General features: G+C 31.1%; 1 protein-coding gene across 1 annotated transcript, besides 7 other annotated features; it reads left to right on the forward strand.

The window, feature by feature from the left end:
* Positions 1 to 1502: part of a mobile genetic element that runs on past the window's edge.
* A 3868-nt stretch (positions 1503 to 5370) lies between these two features.
* Positions 5371 to 5408: a mobile genetic element.
* A 2439-nt stretch (positions 5409 to 7847) lies between these two features.
* Positions 7848 to 7884: a mobile genetic element.
* Positions 7885 to 8848: 964 nt separating this feature from the next.
* Positions 8849 to 8886: a mobile genetic element.
* A 977-nt stretch (positions 8887 to 9863) lies between these two features.
* Positions 9864 to 11460: a mobile genetic element.
* Positions 11461 to 12935: 1475 nt separating this feature from the next.
* Positions 12936 to 12972: a mobile genetic element.
* Positions 12973 to 13519: 547 nt separating this feature from the next.
* Positions 13520 to 15024: a mobile genetic element.
* A 2107-nt stretch (positions 15025 to 17131) lies between these two features.
* Positions 17132 to 17494, forward strand: TVAGG3_0360160 (uncharacterized protein; the record flags this gene model as incomplete). Its single annotated transcript, XM_051231415.1, has 1 exon — positions 17132 to 17494. The coding sequence occupies one exon, from the start codon at positions 17132 to 17134 to the stop codon at positions 17492 to 17494; it is 363 nt and encodes a 120-aa protein (XP_051101145.1).
* Positions 17495 to 17507: the final 13 nt, after the last annotated feature.

The raw sequence follows: 17507 nt of genomic DNA on the forward strand, positions 1-17507 counted from the left end.
CGATAAAATTTATTTCCAGGACTGTTGTCAAAATGTCATGTTGTCTCATTTTTTCAGAGAAGTTAATTAACCGAGTGACATATGGTGACGTAGTGACACCCTCAGTTCTTCAAAAATAATTAATTATTGAATAACCTGAAACCATTAACGTAAACATTAACGATAAAATTTATTTCCAGGACTGTTGTCAAAATGTCATGTTGTCTCATTTTTTCAGAGAAGTTAATTAACCGAGTGACACATGGTGACGTAGTGACACCCTCATTCTTCAAAAATAATTAATTATTGAATAACCTGAAACCATTAACGTAAACATTAACGATAAAATTTATTTCCAGGACTGTTGTCAAAATGTCATGTTGTCTCATTTTTTCAGAGAAGTTAATTAACGAGTGACACATGGTGACGTAGTGACACCCTCAGTTCTTCAAAAATAATTAATTATTGAATAACCTGAAACCATTAACGTAAACATTAACGATAAAATTTATTTCCAGGACTGTTGTCAAAATGTCATGTTGTCTCATTTTTTCGAGAAGTTAATTAACCGAGTGACAGTGAACGTAGTGACACCCTCAGTTCTTCAAAAATAATTAATTATTGAATAACCTGAAACCATTAACGTAAACATTAACGATAAAATTTATTTCCAGGACTGTTGTCAAAATGTCATGTTGTCTCATTTTTTCAGAGAAGTTAATTAACCGAGTGACACATGGTGACGTAGTGACACCCTCAGTTCTTCAAAAATAATTAATTATTGAATAACCTGAAACCATTAACGTAAACATTAACGATAAAATTTATTTCCAGGACTGTTGTCAAAATGTCATGTTGTCTCATTTTTTCAGAGAAGTTAATTAACCGAGTGACACATGGTGACGTAGTGACACCCTCAGTTCTTCAAAAATAATTAATTATTGAATAACCTGAAACCATTAACGTAAACATTAACGATAAAATTTATTTCCAGGACTGTTGTCAAAATGTCATGTTGTCTCATTTTTTCAGAGAAGTTAATTAACCGAGTGACACATGGTGACGTAGTGACACCCTCAGTTCTTCAAAAATAATTAATTATTGAATAACCTGAAACCATTAACGTAAACATTAACGATAAAATTTATTTCCAGGACTGTTGTCAAAATGTCATGTGTCTCATTTTTCAGAGAAGTTAATTAACCGAGTGACACATGGTGACGTAGTGACACCCTCAGTTCTTCAAAATAATTAATTATTGAATAACCTGAAACCATTAACGTAAACATTAACGATAAAATTTATTTCCAGGACTGTTGTCAAAATGTCATGTTGTCTCATTTTTTCAGAGAAGTTAATTAACCGAGTGACACATGGTGACGTAGTGACACCCTCAGTTCTTCAAAAATAATTAATTATTGAATAACCTGAAACCATTAACGTAAACATTAACGATAAAATTTATTTCCAGGACTGTTGTCAAAATGTCATGTTGTCTCATTTTTCAGAGAAGTTAATTAACCGAGTGACACATGGTGACGTAGTGACACCCTCAGTTCTTCAAAAATAATTAATTATTGAATAACCTGAAACCATTAACGTAAACATTAACGATAAAATTTATTTCCAGGACTGTTGTCAAAATGTCATGTTGTCTCATTTTTTCAGAGAAGTTAATTAACCGAGTGACACATGGTGACGTAGTGACACCCTCAGTTCTTCAAAAATAATTAATTATTGAATAACCTGAAACCATTAACGTAAACATTAACGATAAAATTTATTTCCAGGACTGTTGTCAAAATGTCATGTTGTCTCATTTTTTCAGAGAAGTTAATTAACCGAGTGACACATGGTGACGTAGTGACACCCTCAGTTCTTCAAAAAATAATTAATTATTGAATAACCTGAAACCATTAACGTAAACATTAACGATAAAATTTATTTCCAGGACTGTTGTCAAAATGTCATGTTGTCTCATTTTTTCAGAGAAGTTAATTAACCGAGTGACATATGGTGACGTAGTGACACCCTCAGTTCTTCAAAAATAATTAATTATTGAATAACCTGAAACCATTAACGTAAACATTAACGATAAAATTTATTTCCAGGACTGTTGTCAAAATGTCATGTTGTCTCATTTTTTCAGAGAAGTTAATTAACCGAGTGACATATGGTGACGTAGTGACACCCTCAGTTCTTCAAAAATAATTAATTATTGAATAACCTGAAACCATTAACGTAAACATTAACGATAAAATTTATTTCCAGGACTGTTGTCAAAATGTCATGTTGTCTCATTTTTCAGAGAAGTTAATTAACCGAGTGACACATGGTGACGTAGTGACACCCTCAGTTCTTCAAAAATAATTAATTTATTGAATAACCTGAAACCATTAACGTAAACATTAACGATAAAATTTATTTCCAGGACTGTTGTCAAAATGTCATGTTGTCTCATTTTTTCAGAGAAGTTAATTAACCGAGTGACACATGGTGACGTAGTGACACCCTCAGTTCTTCAAAAATAATTAATTATTGAATAACCTGAAACCATTAACGTAAACATTAACGATAAAATTTATTTCCAGGACTGTTGTCAAAATGTCATGTTGTCTCATTTTTTCAGAGAAGTTAATTAACCGAGTGACACATGGTGACGTAGTGACACCCTCAGTTCTTCAAAAATAATTAATTATTGAATAACCTGAAACCATTAACGTAAACATTAACGATAAAATTTATTTCCAGGACTGTTGTCAAAATGTCATGTGTCTCATTTTTTCAGAGAAGTTAATTAACCGAGTGACACATGGTGACGTAGTGACACCCTCAGTTCTTCAAAAATAATTAATTATTGAATAACCTGAAACCATTAACGTAAACATTAACGATAAAATTTATTTCCAGGACTGTTGTCAAAATGTCATGTTGTCTCATTTTTTCAGAGAAGTTAATTAACCGTAGTGACACATGGTGACGTAGTGACACCCTCAGTTCTTCAAAAATAATTAATTATTGAATAACCTGAAACCATTAACGTAAACATTAACGATAAAATTTATTTCCAGGACTGTTGTCAAAATGTCATGTTGTCTCATTTTTTCAGAGAAGTTAATTAACCGAGTGACACATGGTGACGTAGTGACACCCTCAGTTCTTCAAAAATAATTAATTATTGAATAACCTGAAACCATTAACGTAAACATTAACGATAAAATTTATTTCCAGGACTGTTGTCAAAATGTCATGTTGTCTCATTTTTTCAGAGAAGTTAATTAACCGAGTGACACATGGTGACGTAGTGACACCCTCAGTTCTTCAAAAATAATTAATTATTGAATAACCTGAAACCATTAACGTAAACATTAACGATAAAATTTATTTCCAGGACTGTTGTCAAAATGTCATGTTGTCTCATTTTTTCAGAGAAGTTAATTAACCGAGTGACATATGGTGACGTAGTGACACCCTCAGTTCTTCAAAAATAATTAATTATTGAATAACCTGAAACCATTAACGTAAACATTAACGATAAAATTTATTTCCAGGACTGTTGTCAAAATGTCATGTTGTCTCATTTTTTCAGAGAAGTTAATTAACCGAGTGACACATGGTGACGTAGTGACACCCTCAGTTCTTCAAAAATAATTAATTATTGAATAACCTGAAACCATTAACGTAAACATTAACGATAAAATTTATTTCCAGGACTGTTGTCAAAATGTCATGTTGTCTCATTTTTTCAGAGAAGTTAATTAACCGAGTGACACATGGTGACGTAGTGACACCCTCAGTTCTTCAAAAATAATTAATTATTGAATAACCTGAAACCATTAACGTAAACATTAACGATAAAATTTATTTCCAGGACTGTTGTCAAAATGTCATGTTGTCTCATTTTTTCAGAGAAGTTAATTAACCGAGTGACACATGGTGACGTAGTGACACCCTCAGTTCTTCAAAAATAATTAATTATTGAATAACCTGAAACCATTAACGTAAACATTAACGATAAAATTTATTTCCAGGACTGTTGTCAAAATGTCATGTTGTCTCATTTTTTCAGAGAAGTTAATTAACCGAGTGACATATGGTGACGTAGTGACACCCTCAGTTCTTCAAAAATAATTAATTATTGAATAACCTGAAACCATTAACGTAAACATTAACGATAAAATTTATTTCCAGGACTGTTGTCAAAATGTCATGTTGTCTCATTTTTCAGAGAAGTTAATTAACCGAGTGAACACATATTGTATACTAACATCCTCAGTCTTCAAAAATAATTAATTATTGAATAACCTGAAACCATTAACGTAAACATTAACGATAAAATTATTTCCAGGACTGTTGTCAAAATGTCATGTTGTCTATTTTTTCAGGAAAGTTAATTTAACCGAGTGACACATGGTGAGTAGTGACACCTCAGTTCTTCAAAAATAATTAATTATTTGAATAACCTGAAACCATTAACGTAAACATTAACGAAAATTTATTTCCAGGACTGTTGTCAAAATCATGTTGTCTCATTTTTTCAGAGAAGTTAATTAACCGAGTGACACATGGTGACGTAGTGACACCCTCAGTTCTTCAAAAATAATTAATTATTGAATAACCTGAAACCATTAACGTAAACATTAACGATAAAATTTATTTCCAGGACTGTTGTCAAAATGTCATGTTGTCTCATTTTTTCAGAGAAGTTAATTAACCGAGTGACACATGGTGACGTAGTGAACCCTCAGTTCTTCAAAAATAATTAATTATTGAATAACCTGAAACCATTAACGTAAACATTAACGATAAAATTTATTTCCAGGACTGTTGTCAAAATGTCATGTTGTCTTCATTTTTTCAGAGAAGTTAATTAACCGAGTGACATATGGTGACGTAGTGACACCCTCAGTTCTTCAAAAATAATTAATTATTGAATAACCTGAAACCATTAACGTAAACATTAACGATAAAATTTATTCCAGGACTGTTGTCAAAATGTCATGTTGTCTCATTTTTTCAGAGAAGTTAATTAACGAGTGACATATGGTGACGTAGTGACACCCTCAGTTCTTCAAAAATAATTAATTATTGAATAACCTGAAACCATTAACGTAAACATTAACGATAAAATTATTTCCAGGACTGTTGTCAAAATGTCATGTTGTCTCATTTTTTCAGAGAAGTTAATTAACCGAGTGACACATGGTGACGTAGTGACACCCTCAGTTCTTCAAAAATAATTAATTATTGAATAACTGAAACCATTAACGTAAACATTAACGATAAAATTTATTTCCAGGACTGTTGTCAAAATGTCATGTTGTCTCATTTTTTCAGAGAAGTTAATTAACCGAGTGACATATGGTGACGTAGTGACACCCTCAGTTCTTCTGTCGTAAACAGAAATTCATCAAAAGTGACATCTCAGAAAAGCTAAAATATTGAATTTTTGGAACTTTTGATAGAGCACGTTTTTAAATATTAATTAAAGTAAATGTATATTTTGTAAAGATTCTTTTTAATAAAAAAATAAAATTTTGAAGAAAACACAAAATCTTCTGAAAAATAATATCACATAAACTCATATTATTTTCTAATATATAACTATTTTATATAAAAATCAAATTCAATGATCTTAAAAGCGAAGGATAAACCTCAAAAATTACGAATATAATGAGTGGGAATATAATGCTTATCTATCATAAAACCATATGAAATATCAATTTTTGCTTTACGCCTAATTTTTGACGACAATTAGCAAAAAATGTTAAATGTTAACACTCAGTCCATTTGAATATGAAAATAAAATTGACTTTGATTAAATGTTTTTATTTATCATGCAATTCTTCTTGCGACCAAAGAGTTGAATAAAAGTTCAAAAAATAAGATAGCTAAAAAATAATATACGGTAGTGTTTACTAATAGATGAATAGTATATAATTCTATTAAAATGGATTTGATCCAAAAAAATATAAAACCAAAAATAATTGTTATAATTTAAATGAAGAAGTAATTTACCCAAATTTGCTTTACTTTTACCACCTCTCGAAAGCTGGGGACACCGCCTATCGTTGGGAGTAGCTATTAAATAGAACCACCAAGGGTATTTTTGGAACTGCCGGTGTAGTGGAAACATCCGACATAATGATTCATTATGCCAAGGTTTGATTCCCATTTACCCCAATTTTTTTTCTTTTTTGGATCATGAATTTTTTTTTGGGTCACTATAAGATTTGTTTCATGTTCTAAATCTGCTGCATATGTAATCTATTTTTATTTACCTATTTTTAAAAATCTATTGGATTGCCAAATTTGAATATATTTAAAATCATAAAAATCCAAAAAAACTATAAATATATGTTTTATGCATAGTGCCGATACTCAATATCAGATTACTTAGATCCATGAATAATATCCGAATTTTTTTTCTTAAAATTAAACTTCAAAACTTCTTCCAATCTTATTCTTAATCAATTGTAAATTTTTAAAACCATTTTTTAAAATAATTTTGCGTAAATTTTATTCTCATGTTGTTTTAATCGAAAATTGATACATTTTCAAAAAAATAATATTGACTTATGAAATTCATTTTTAAGGTGAAATAGTATTGTTTTTATTAAAGTATATGAATAATATATAAAAAATTAATGAATAATATAAGCAGATTTTTAGTTTACAAAACAAATATAAGCAATGCAATTTCAAACTTTTGCTGGCAATTTCGATATTGGCTCAAGTTTGTAGTATTTGTGATACCTATAACATCGGCTTAATCAAAATTCGATTTTTCTTATGAGTTATTGAGAAAATTTGATTGCAATGAGAAGGATTTCGACGTTTTTGATAAACTAAGAGCTGAGCTTTAGGGGTTCAGTTCATTTATGGCTGTAGTTTGATGCGTAGATCTCTTTTTTATTGTAAATTCTTTCAGCATGGAGATCGAGAATGAATCTTTTGAGAACTTTATGAGTTTTTACACCCGTAAAGAGGTCCTTCGAGGAAAGATAGTCCAGACTACATGAAGATGTGGGTTAACCAAAAAAATCCGATGGTTTCCCCATATTCATGTAGATCTTCGAAAAATGAGCACCAAAAAAGCCAAAAAATAGGCTTTTTATTGGATTTGTACACTAGATCAATAATCTATTTAGGATCTGACACTCTTTTTAGCCAGAGATATGAGGTCCTTTCTAGGAAAACGATCTATTCATCCATAAAAAAATGAATTATCGTTTTCCCCAGAAATTACATGGGGGTGGTAAAAGTAAAGCAAATCTGGGTAAAACGATTTTATTTATGATCAAATTTTATATATATTTTTGGATCAAATCCATTTTAATAGAATTTATATACTATTCATCTATTAGTAAACACTACCGTATATTATTTTTTTTAAGCTATCTTATTTTTTGAACTTTTATTCAACTCTTTGGTCGCAAGAAGAATTGCATGATAAATAAAAACATTTAATCAAAGTCAATTTTATTTTTCATATTCAAATGGACTGAGTGTTAACATTTAACATTTTTTGCTAATTGTCGTCAAAAATTAGGCGTAAAGCAAAAATTGATATTTCATATGGTTTTATGATAGATAAGCATTATATTCCACTCATTATATTCGTAATTTTTGAGGTTTATCCTTCGCTTTTAAGATCATTGAATTTGATTTTTATATAAAATAGTTATATATTAGAAAATAATATGAGTTTATGTGATATTATTTTTCAGAAGATTTCATTCTATATGCCTATGAAAAGTACTCTCAAAACTAACTTTTCCTAATTATAATTAAATCTAGAATATTGTATTATGCTTAGTATTATTTCATTTTTCTCATTCAATTTCGAATTTACAAATGTCAAAAAATTGAGAGCCGTCACTTTTGATGAATTTCTGTTTATTACACTTCAAAAATAATTAATTATTGAATAACCTGAAACCATTAACGTAAACATTAACGATAAAATTTATTTCCAGGACTGTTGTCAAAATGTCATGTTGTCTCATTTTTTCAGAGAAGTTAATTAACCGAGTGACATATGGTGACGTAGTGACACCCTCAGTTTCTTCAAAAATAATTAATTATTGAATAACCTGAAACCATTAACGTAAACATTAACGATAAAATTTATTTCCAGGACTGTTGTCAAAATGTCATGTTGTCTCATTTTTTCAGAGAAGTTAATTAACCGAGTGACATATGGTGACGTAGTGACACCCTCAGTTCTTCAAAAATAATTAATTATTGAATAACCTGAAACCATTAACGTAAACATTAACGATAAAATTTATTTCCAGGACTGTTGTCAAAATGTCATGTTGTCTCATTTTTTCAGAGAAGTTAATTAACCGAGTGACATATGGTGACGTAGTGACACCCTCAGTTCTTCAAAAATAATTAATTATTGAATAACCTGAAACCATTAACGTAAACATTAACGATAAAATTTATTTCCAGGACTGTTGTCAAAATGTCATGTTGTCTCATTTTTTCAGAGAAGTTAATTAACCGAGTGACATATGGTGACGTAGTGACACCCTCAGTTCTTCAAAAATAATTAATTATTGAATAACCTGAAACCATTAACGTAAACATTAACGATAAAATTTATTTCAGACTGTTGTCAAAATGTCATGTTGTCTCATTTTTTCAGAGAAGTTAATTAACCGAGTGACACATGGTGACGTAGTGACACCCTCAGTTCTTCAAAATAATTAATTATTGAATAACCTGAAACCATTAACGTAAACATTAACGATAAAATTTATTTCCAGGACTGTTGTCAAAATGTCATGTTGTCTCATTTTTTCAGAGAAGTTAATTAACCGAGTGACACATGGTGACGTAGTGACACCCTCAGTTCTTCTGTCGTAAACAGAAATTCATCAAAAGTGACACCTCAGAAAAGCTAAAATATTGAATTTTTGGAACTTTTGATAGAGCACGTTTTTAAATATTAATTAAAGTAAATGTATATTTTGTAAAGATTCTTTTTAATAAAAAAATAAAATTTTGAAGAAGAACACAAAATCTTCTGAAAAATAATATCACATAAACTCATATTATTTTCTAATATATAACTATTTTATATAAAAATCAAATTCAATGATCTTAAAAGCGAAGGATAAACCTCAAAAATTACGAATATAATGAGTGGGAATATAATGCTTATCTATCATAAAACCATATGAAATATCAATTTTTGCTTTACGCCTAATTTTTGACGACAATTAGCAAAAAATGTTAAATGTTAACACTCAGTCCATTTGAATATGAAAAATAAAATTGACTTTGATTAAATGTTTTTATTTATCATGCAATTCTTCTTGCGACCAAAGAGTTGAATAAAAGTTCAAAAAATAAGATAGCTTAAAAAATAATATACGGTAGTGTTTACTAATAGATGAATAGTATATAAATTCTATTAAAATGGATTTGATCCAAAAAAATATAAAACCAAAAATAATTGTTATAATTTAAATGAAGAAGTAATTTACCCAAATTTGCTTTACTTTTACCACCTCTCGAAAGCTGGGGACACCGCCTATCGTTGGGAGTAGCTATTAAATAGAACCACCAAGGGTATTTTTGGAACTGCCGGTGTAGTGGAAACATCCGACATAATGATTCATTATGCCAAGGTTTGATTCCCATTTACCCAATTTTTTTCTTTTTTGGATCATGAATTTTTTTTTGGGTCACTATAAGATTTGTTTCATGTTCTAAATCTGCTGCATATGTAATCTATTTTTATTTACCTATTTTTTAAAAATCTATTGGATTGCCAAATTTGAATATATTTAAAATCATAAAAATCCAAAAAAACTATAAATATATGTTTTATGCATAGTGCCGATACTCAAATATCAGATTACTTAGATTATAGATCCGTATTTTTCCCAAGTGAGCGGGGTATCTCCAATCCCAGCCCTATCGTCCTCCCAGTGTCAGTTTTCAATATAAAATCCAAATTTTTTTTTTGAAAATAAAAATTTCGAGAAATTTTTCTGATTTTTTTTCTTTGATTTCAATAATTCAAAATAAATTTGGGAGTAAAAAGACACTATTTAATGAAATTCATATGAGTGAATGTGGATAAATACTCTCAAAACATACAATTTATCTATTTTTTCTTTATATTATCAACTAATTAGTGATAATTTTTTTTGAATCAGATTTTTTTTTCATTAAAAACATAATATATAACACAACAATGATGCACACATACGTATCTACACATCAAAATATAAAGCTTGTTTTGGTCTGGGCATCCCAACCCAAAATTCTTAAAAAATTGAATAAAATTGAATACTTGGGGCTGGGATACCCATCCCAAAACCGAATTGAATTTTTTGAATTAAAGAATATATTTATGTATTTATAATATACATGTGATGTCTATAAAAAATACTAAATTCTAAAAAAAATTCAATTTATTCAAAACGTATACTAAGTGATCACTTCATTAGTAGGATCAGCAATCCTACTAAATGGTGAGAACCACTAACTAAAAAGGGAGTCCTTGGAGCTCTTGATCTCTTGTCAGTAGAGTTCATAATGAGGCATGGCATCTACTGATTAGAGATCAGAGCAATCCTACCTTACCTTCAGGAGCTACAAAGCTCCTAATCGTTACGAGAGGGAGCCTTGGAGCTCCTGAAGCTCATCAGCAGAGGCTATTTAGCATTTGGGCCTCTTCTGATGAAAGATGCGAAACACGTCTACGAACCAGGAGCTTCAAAACTTCTAATCCTTACTAAAGGGAGCTTTGGGCTCCTGAGTCTCCATCAACAGAGTCCCAGATGGTAAATGTCCTTTGCTGATGAAAGATGCGAAACACATCTACGAACCAGGAGCTCCAAAGCTCCTAATCCTTACGAAAGGGAGCCTTGGAGCTCCTGAAACTCCTTTTACTATAAAATAGGACAGTTTTCTTCTGAGGTTCTCATCAAATCTAAGACTTCAGAAGAAAGCTGTCCTATCAATGTATACTTACACTCTCATGGACTACAAGTGTACAATTTTAAGGCAGAGATTATCCGAGGCCTCTCATCAAATGAGGGACCTCGGATAATCTCTACCTTAAGTAGTCAAATAACTTTTCTCACTATTTAGGAACAAAAGAACAAGAGTTGGAGTACTTTAAGGCAAGATTCTTCCGAAATCTCTCATCGAATGAGAGACTTCGGAAGGACCTTGCCAAATCCTTGAACGCCAATATCCTTGGAACTGAGCTAGAACCAGGGAGAAGTAGCATACTATAGAGCACGATGGTAATCTCGGAAATGCTTATATCGCCCCAAGCACAATATTTAAGAAGTCTAACTCATATATACAAGAAGTCAGGCTGAATAGATATTGTGCATATGGTTTGCAGAACTCTCATGATATTTAAAATTCATGTTATCCCAAAAAGGTGACACTTTGGGTGTATCGTCCATCCCAGGGATGCAAAAATCACATCACCTTGGATCTATACTTAGATCCATGAATAATATCCGAATTTTTTTTCTTAAAATTAAACTTCAAAACTTCTTCCAATCTTATTCTTAATCAATTGTAAATTTTTAAAACCATTTTTTAAAATAATTTTGCGTAAATTTTATTCTCATGTTGTTTTAATCGAAAATTGATACATTTTCAAAAAAATAATATTGACTTATGAAATTCATTTTTAAGGTGAAATAGTATTGTTTTTATTAAAGTATATGAATAATATATAAAAAATTAATGAATAATATAAGCAGATTTTTAGTTTACAAAACAAATATAAGCAATGCAATTTCAAACTTTTGCTGGCAATTTCGATATTGCTCAAGTTTGTAGTATTTGTGATACCTATAACATCGGCTTAATCAAAATTCGATTTTTCTTATGAGTTATTGAGAAAATTTGATTGCAATGAGAAGGATTTCGACGTTTTTGATAAACTAAGAGCTGAGCTTTAGGGGTTCAGTTCATTTATGGCTGTAGTTTGATGCGTAGATCTCTTTTTTATTGTAAATTCTTTCAGCATGGAGATCGAGAATGAATCTTTTGAGAACTTTATGAGTTTTTACACCCGTAAAGAGGTCCTTCGAGGAAAGATAGTCCAGACTACATGAAGATGTGGGTTAACCAAAAAAATCCGATGGTTTCCCCATATTCATGTAGATCTTCGAAAAAATGAGCACCAAAAAAGCCAAAAAAATAGGCTTTTTATTGGATTTGTACACTAGATCAATAATCTATTTAGGATCTGACACTCTTTTTAGCCAGAGATATGAGGTCCTTTCTAGGAAAACGATCTATTCATCCATAAAAAAAATGAATTATCGTTTTCCCCAGAAATTACATGGGGAGTGGTAAAAGTAAAGCAAATCTGGGTAAAACGATTTTATTTATGATCAAATTTTATATATTTTTTTGGATCAAATCCATTTTAATAGAATTTATATACTATTCATCTATTAGTAAACACTACCGTATATTATTTTTTAAGCTATCTTATTTTTTGAACTTTTATTCAACTCTTTGGTCGCAAGAAGAATTGCATGATAAATAAAAACATTTAATCAAAGTCAATTTTATTTTTCATATTCAAATGGACTGAGTGTTAACATTTAACATTTTTTGCTAATTGTCGTCAAAAATTAGGCGTAAAGCAAAAATTGATATTTCATATGGTTTTATGATAGATAAGCATTATATTCCCACTCATTATATTCGTAATTTTTGAGGTTTATCCTTCGCTTTTAAGATCATTGAATTTGATTTTTATATAAAATAGTTATATATTAGAAAATAATATGAGTTTATGTGATATTATTTTTCAGAAGATTTCATTCTATATGCCTATGAAAAGTACTCTCAAAACTAACTTTTCCTAATTATAATTAAATCTAGAATATTGTATTATGCTTAGTATTATTTCATTTTTCTCATTCAATTTCGAATTTACAAATGTCAAAAAATTGAGAGCCGTCACTTTTGATGAATTTCTGTTTATTACACTTCAAAAATAATTAATTATTGAATAACCTGAAACCATTAACGTAAACATTAACGATAAAATTTATTTCCAGGACTGTTGTCAAAATGTCATGTTGTCTCATTTTTTCAGAGAAGTTAATTAACCGAGTGACATATGGTGACGTAGTGACACCCTCAGTTCTTCAAAATAATTAATTATTGAATAACCTGAAACCATTAACGTAAACATTAACGATAAAATTTATTTCCAGGACTGTTGTCAAAATGTCATGGTGTCTCATTTTTTCAGAGAAGTTAATTAACCGAGTGACATATGGTGACGTAGTGACACCCTCAGTTCTTCAAAAATAATTAATTATTGAATAACCTGAAACCATTAACGTAAACATTAACGATAAAATTTATTTCCAGTGTTGTAAGACGAGTTACGGAAAGTGAGGTGAACCGAAAAAGTGACACTTATTTGGTCGGATAAATTCCCTATATATTTACTTGTCAAAAAAAATCAGACTTTTTTTGCTTTAAAAAATTTATAAGTTAATTATTGAGAACGAAGGTGAAAGGAAATGGATATTTCTTACCTTTCATTCCCTCGAGAAAGTTCAAAAACTTGGGTGCAATCAGAACTGATTGCACCCAAGTTTTTGAACTTTGTATAAGGAATTGTTGGCTATGATGTACTGATCATGAATCAGTACATCATAGCCAACAATTCCTTCGCAAACAGCGGGAAACTTTGTCTGAATAGTTTAACATTCAGACAAATTTTCCCGCTGTCAGAGAGGGAATGGAAGGGTAAGAGGTATATATTCATAATGTATACCTCTTACCCTTTCATTCCCTCGAGAAAGTTCAAAAACTTGGGTGCAATCAGTTCTGATTGCACCCAAGTTTTTGAACTTTGTATAAGGAATTGTTGGCTATGATGTACTGATCATGAATCAGTACATCATAGCCAACAATTCCTTCGCAAACAGCGGGAAACTTTGTCTGAATAGTTTAACATTCAGACAAAGTTTCCCGCTGTCAGAGGGAATGGAAGGGTAAGAGGTATATATTCATAATGTATACCTCTTACCCTTTCATTCCCTCGAGAAAGTTCAAAAACTTGGGTGCAATCAGTTCTGATTGCACCCAAGTTTTTGAACTTTGTATAAGGAATTGTTGGCTATGATGTACTGATCATGAATCAGTACATCATAGCCAACAATTCCTTCGCAAACAGCGGGAAACTTTGTCTGAATAGTTTAACATTCAGACAAATTTTCCCGCTGTCAGAGAGGGAATGGAAGGGTAAGAGGTATATATTCATAATGTATACCTCTTACCCTTTCATTCCCTCGAGAAAGTTCAAAAACTTGGGTGCAATCAGTTCTGATTGCACCCAAGTTTTTGAACTTTGTATAAGGAATTGTTGGCTATGATGTACTGATCATGAATCAGTACATCATAGCCAACAATTCCTTCGCAAACAGCGGGAAACTTTGTCTGAATAGTTTAACATTCAGACAAATTTTCCCGCTGTCAGAGAGGGAATGGAAGGGTAAGAGGTATATATTCATAATGTATACCTCTTACCCTTTCATTCCCTCGAGAAAGTTCAAAAACTTGGGTGCAATCAGTTCTGATTGCACCCAAGTTTTTGAACTTTGTATAAGGAATTGTTGGCTATGATGTACTGATCATGAATCAGTACATCATAGCCAACAATTCCTTCGCAAACAGCGGGAAACTTTGTCTGAATAGTTTAACATTCAGACAAAGTTTCCCGCTGTCAGAGAGGGAATGGAAGGGTAAGAGGTATATATTCATAATGTATACCTCTTACCCTTTCATTCCCTCGAGAAAGTTCAAAAACTTGGGTGCAATCAGTTCTGATTGCACCCAAGTTTTTGAACTTTGTATAAGGAATTGTTGGCTATGATGTACTGATCATGAATCAGTACATCATAGCCAACAATTCCTTCGCAAACAGCGGGAAACTTTGTCTGAATAGTTTAACATTCAGACAAAGTTTCCCGCTGTCAGAGAGGGAATGGAAGGGTAAGAGGTATATATTCATAATGTATATTCTATAATTATTTAAAATAATGAAAAAGTTGTTTTGTGAATCATTGAAATATTAATGCTGTTATAAAAAAAAAAAAAAAAAAAAAAAAGGTAGTGGGGCCTCCAGGCACTTCGTGCCCTCTAGCCCTGAAGATGTTTAGTATAAATGAAGTTTTTATTCGGAAAAATTGTTAGTCTTCTGGGTCGAAAACATTATATAATGTGTCGCTTTTCACAAATTATATATGTTTTCATGTTTTGTCAAGACTTCTTCGTAATGAGTGTAAATGACCAAAAATATAATTTAGGGTAGAAGGTTAGATCTAACCTCTTTTCTAACCTCTTTTCTACCCTCTTGAATTTGTCAAGACTTCTTCGTAAATGTTTTGTCATGATTTCATCGTACATGTTTTGTCAAGACTTCTTCGTAATGAGTGTAAATGACCAAAAATAAAGTTTAGGGTAGAAGGTTAGATCTAACCTCTTTTCTAACCTCTTTTCTACCCTCTTGAATTTGTCAAGACTTCTTCGTAAATGTTTTGTCAAGACTTCTTCGTAAATGTTTTGTCAAGACTTCTTCTTCGTAAAATCAGACAAAAATAAAGTTTAGGGTAGAAGGTTAGATCTAACCTCTTTTCTAACCTCTTTTCTACCCTCTTGAATTTGTCATGATTTCATCGTAAATGTTTTGTCATGATTTCATCGTAAAATGTTTTGTCAAGACTTCTTCTTCGTAATGAGTGTAAAGGACCCAAAAATATATTTTAGGTGAAGAGGTGAGATCTCACCTGTTTTCTCACCTGTTTTCTCACCTCTTGAATTTTCATGATTTCTTCGTAAATGTTTTGTCATGATTTCATCGTAAAATGTTTTGTCAAGACTTCTTCGTAAAATCAGACAAAAATATAATTTAGGGTAGAAGGTTAGATCTAACCTCTTTTCTAACCTCTTTTCTACCCTCTTGAATTTTCATGACTTCATCGTAAATGTTTTGTCACTTTTCTGTCACTTTTCAGGAAAAAACATTTTTATATATATATAAATGAATTTTACAAAACCACCGTTACCGTTCTTTGGAAATAAGAGTAGATGTAAAGATATTATATTGAGAGAACTTAAGAAACTACCGAATGGTCTAACATTTGTAGATTTGTTCGGTGGAAGTTTCTATATATCCCATTTGTGCCATATAATATTCCCAGACTCAAAGATTATATGCAATGACTTCGACAACTATATGGACCGTCTCAAACATATTCCAGACACAAACAATATATTGACTGAGTTAAAAGAAAAGATACCTATAGGTAAGATGGAACGTATACCATTAGATAAGAAAAATATTGTGAGAGAGGTTTTGAAAAAAGCAGAATATATAGACTGGGATAGTATATCTGCTAGACTATTATATAGTGGTGCTATAAGAGTTCATGACATTGAAACACTTATGTCAAAAGTTTTATATCTTAACTATACAAATGTTTTCAAAGAGGACATAGAAAAATATATTGAGGGTATAGAGTTTGTGAGATGTCATTGGACAGAGTTGTATGAAAAATAAAGTTTAGGTGAAGAGGTGAGATCTCACCTGTTTTCTCACCTCTTTTTTCACCTCTTGAATTTTCAAGACTTCTTCGTAAATGTTTTGTCAAGACTTCTTCGTAATGAGTGTAAAGGACCCAAAAATATAAAGACAAGGAAAATGTTTTCTTTATAGTGGACCCGCCGTTCTATAACACATGGGATTTTCAATACCAAGTAGACTGGACTTTGAGAGACTCTTTAGAAACTTTAGACGTTTTACATAACCATCCATGCTTTTACTTTACATCCGATAAAAGTGGTTTGGAAACCGTTATGAGATGGTTAGAGGACATACATGACTATGAGTTTATATATGACAAGATAGAATATGAGAGAGGTCCTATAAACTGGAGAAAGTGTCACAATAAAGAAATTTTATTAGTAAGTAAATGTGGTTTGAAATCGGATTGTTAGTTTTAGGTTTTTTCCATTGTGTCATTTATTTCTTTGACGTGGCAGAAAGATATAGAGAATATGAAGATGAACCAATGCCTGCAAATGTTCAGTATATGTACTCGTAAGAGATATTTTTATCTAATATTAAATGGACGCACAGAACTTAGCGAATGCACAGCAACCTGGACAACCAAACCCAGAGAATATTCCAAATGAAGTTAGAATACAAACTGCAATGGCAAACTATGGTCAAGTGCCAACAGATGTACAAATGCAAACTGCCATGTCAAATGACGCTGCGTTAGGTTTGCCACCATGGTATGCAAATATGAGATGGAAAGAGTTTTATACAAACCCTGAAGTGGGATATAAACAACTTTATGCAGATGACGCGAACACAGGAGTTGACCCAGAATATGTTTTCTACCAGAGGAGAAACAGAATGTATGAGCTCCAGTTAAAGAATGCTATGGAACTCAACAGGAAACGTAAGAGACTAGGCGGACATTAGATTTTTACATATA

Source organism: Trichomonas vaginalis, chromosome V (genome assembly GCF_026262505.1).
Source record: "Trichomonas vaginalis G3 chromosome V, whole genome shotgun sequence".
Classification (NCBI taxonomy): Eukaryota; Parabasalia; order Trichomonadida; family Trichomonadidae; genus Trichomonas; species Trichomonas vaginalis.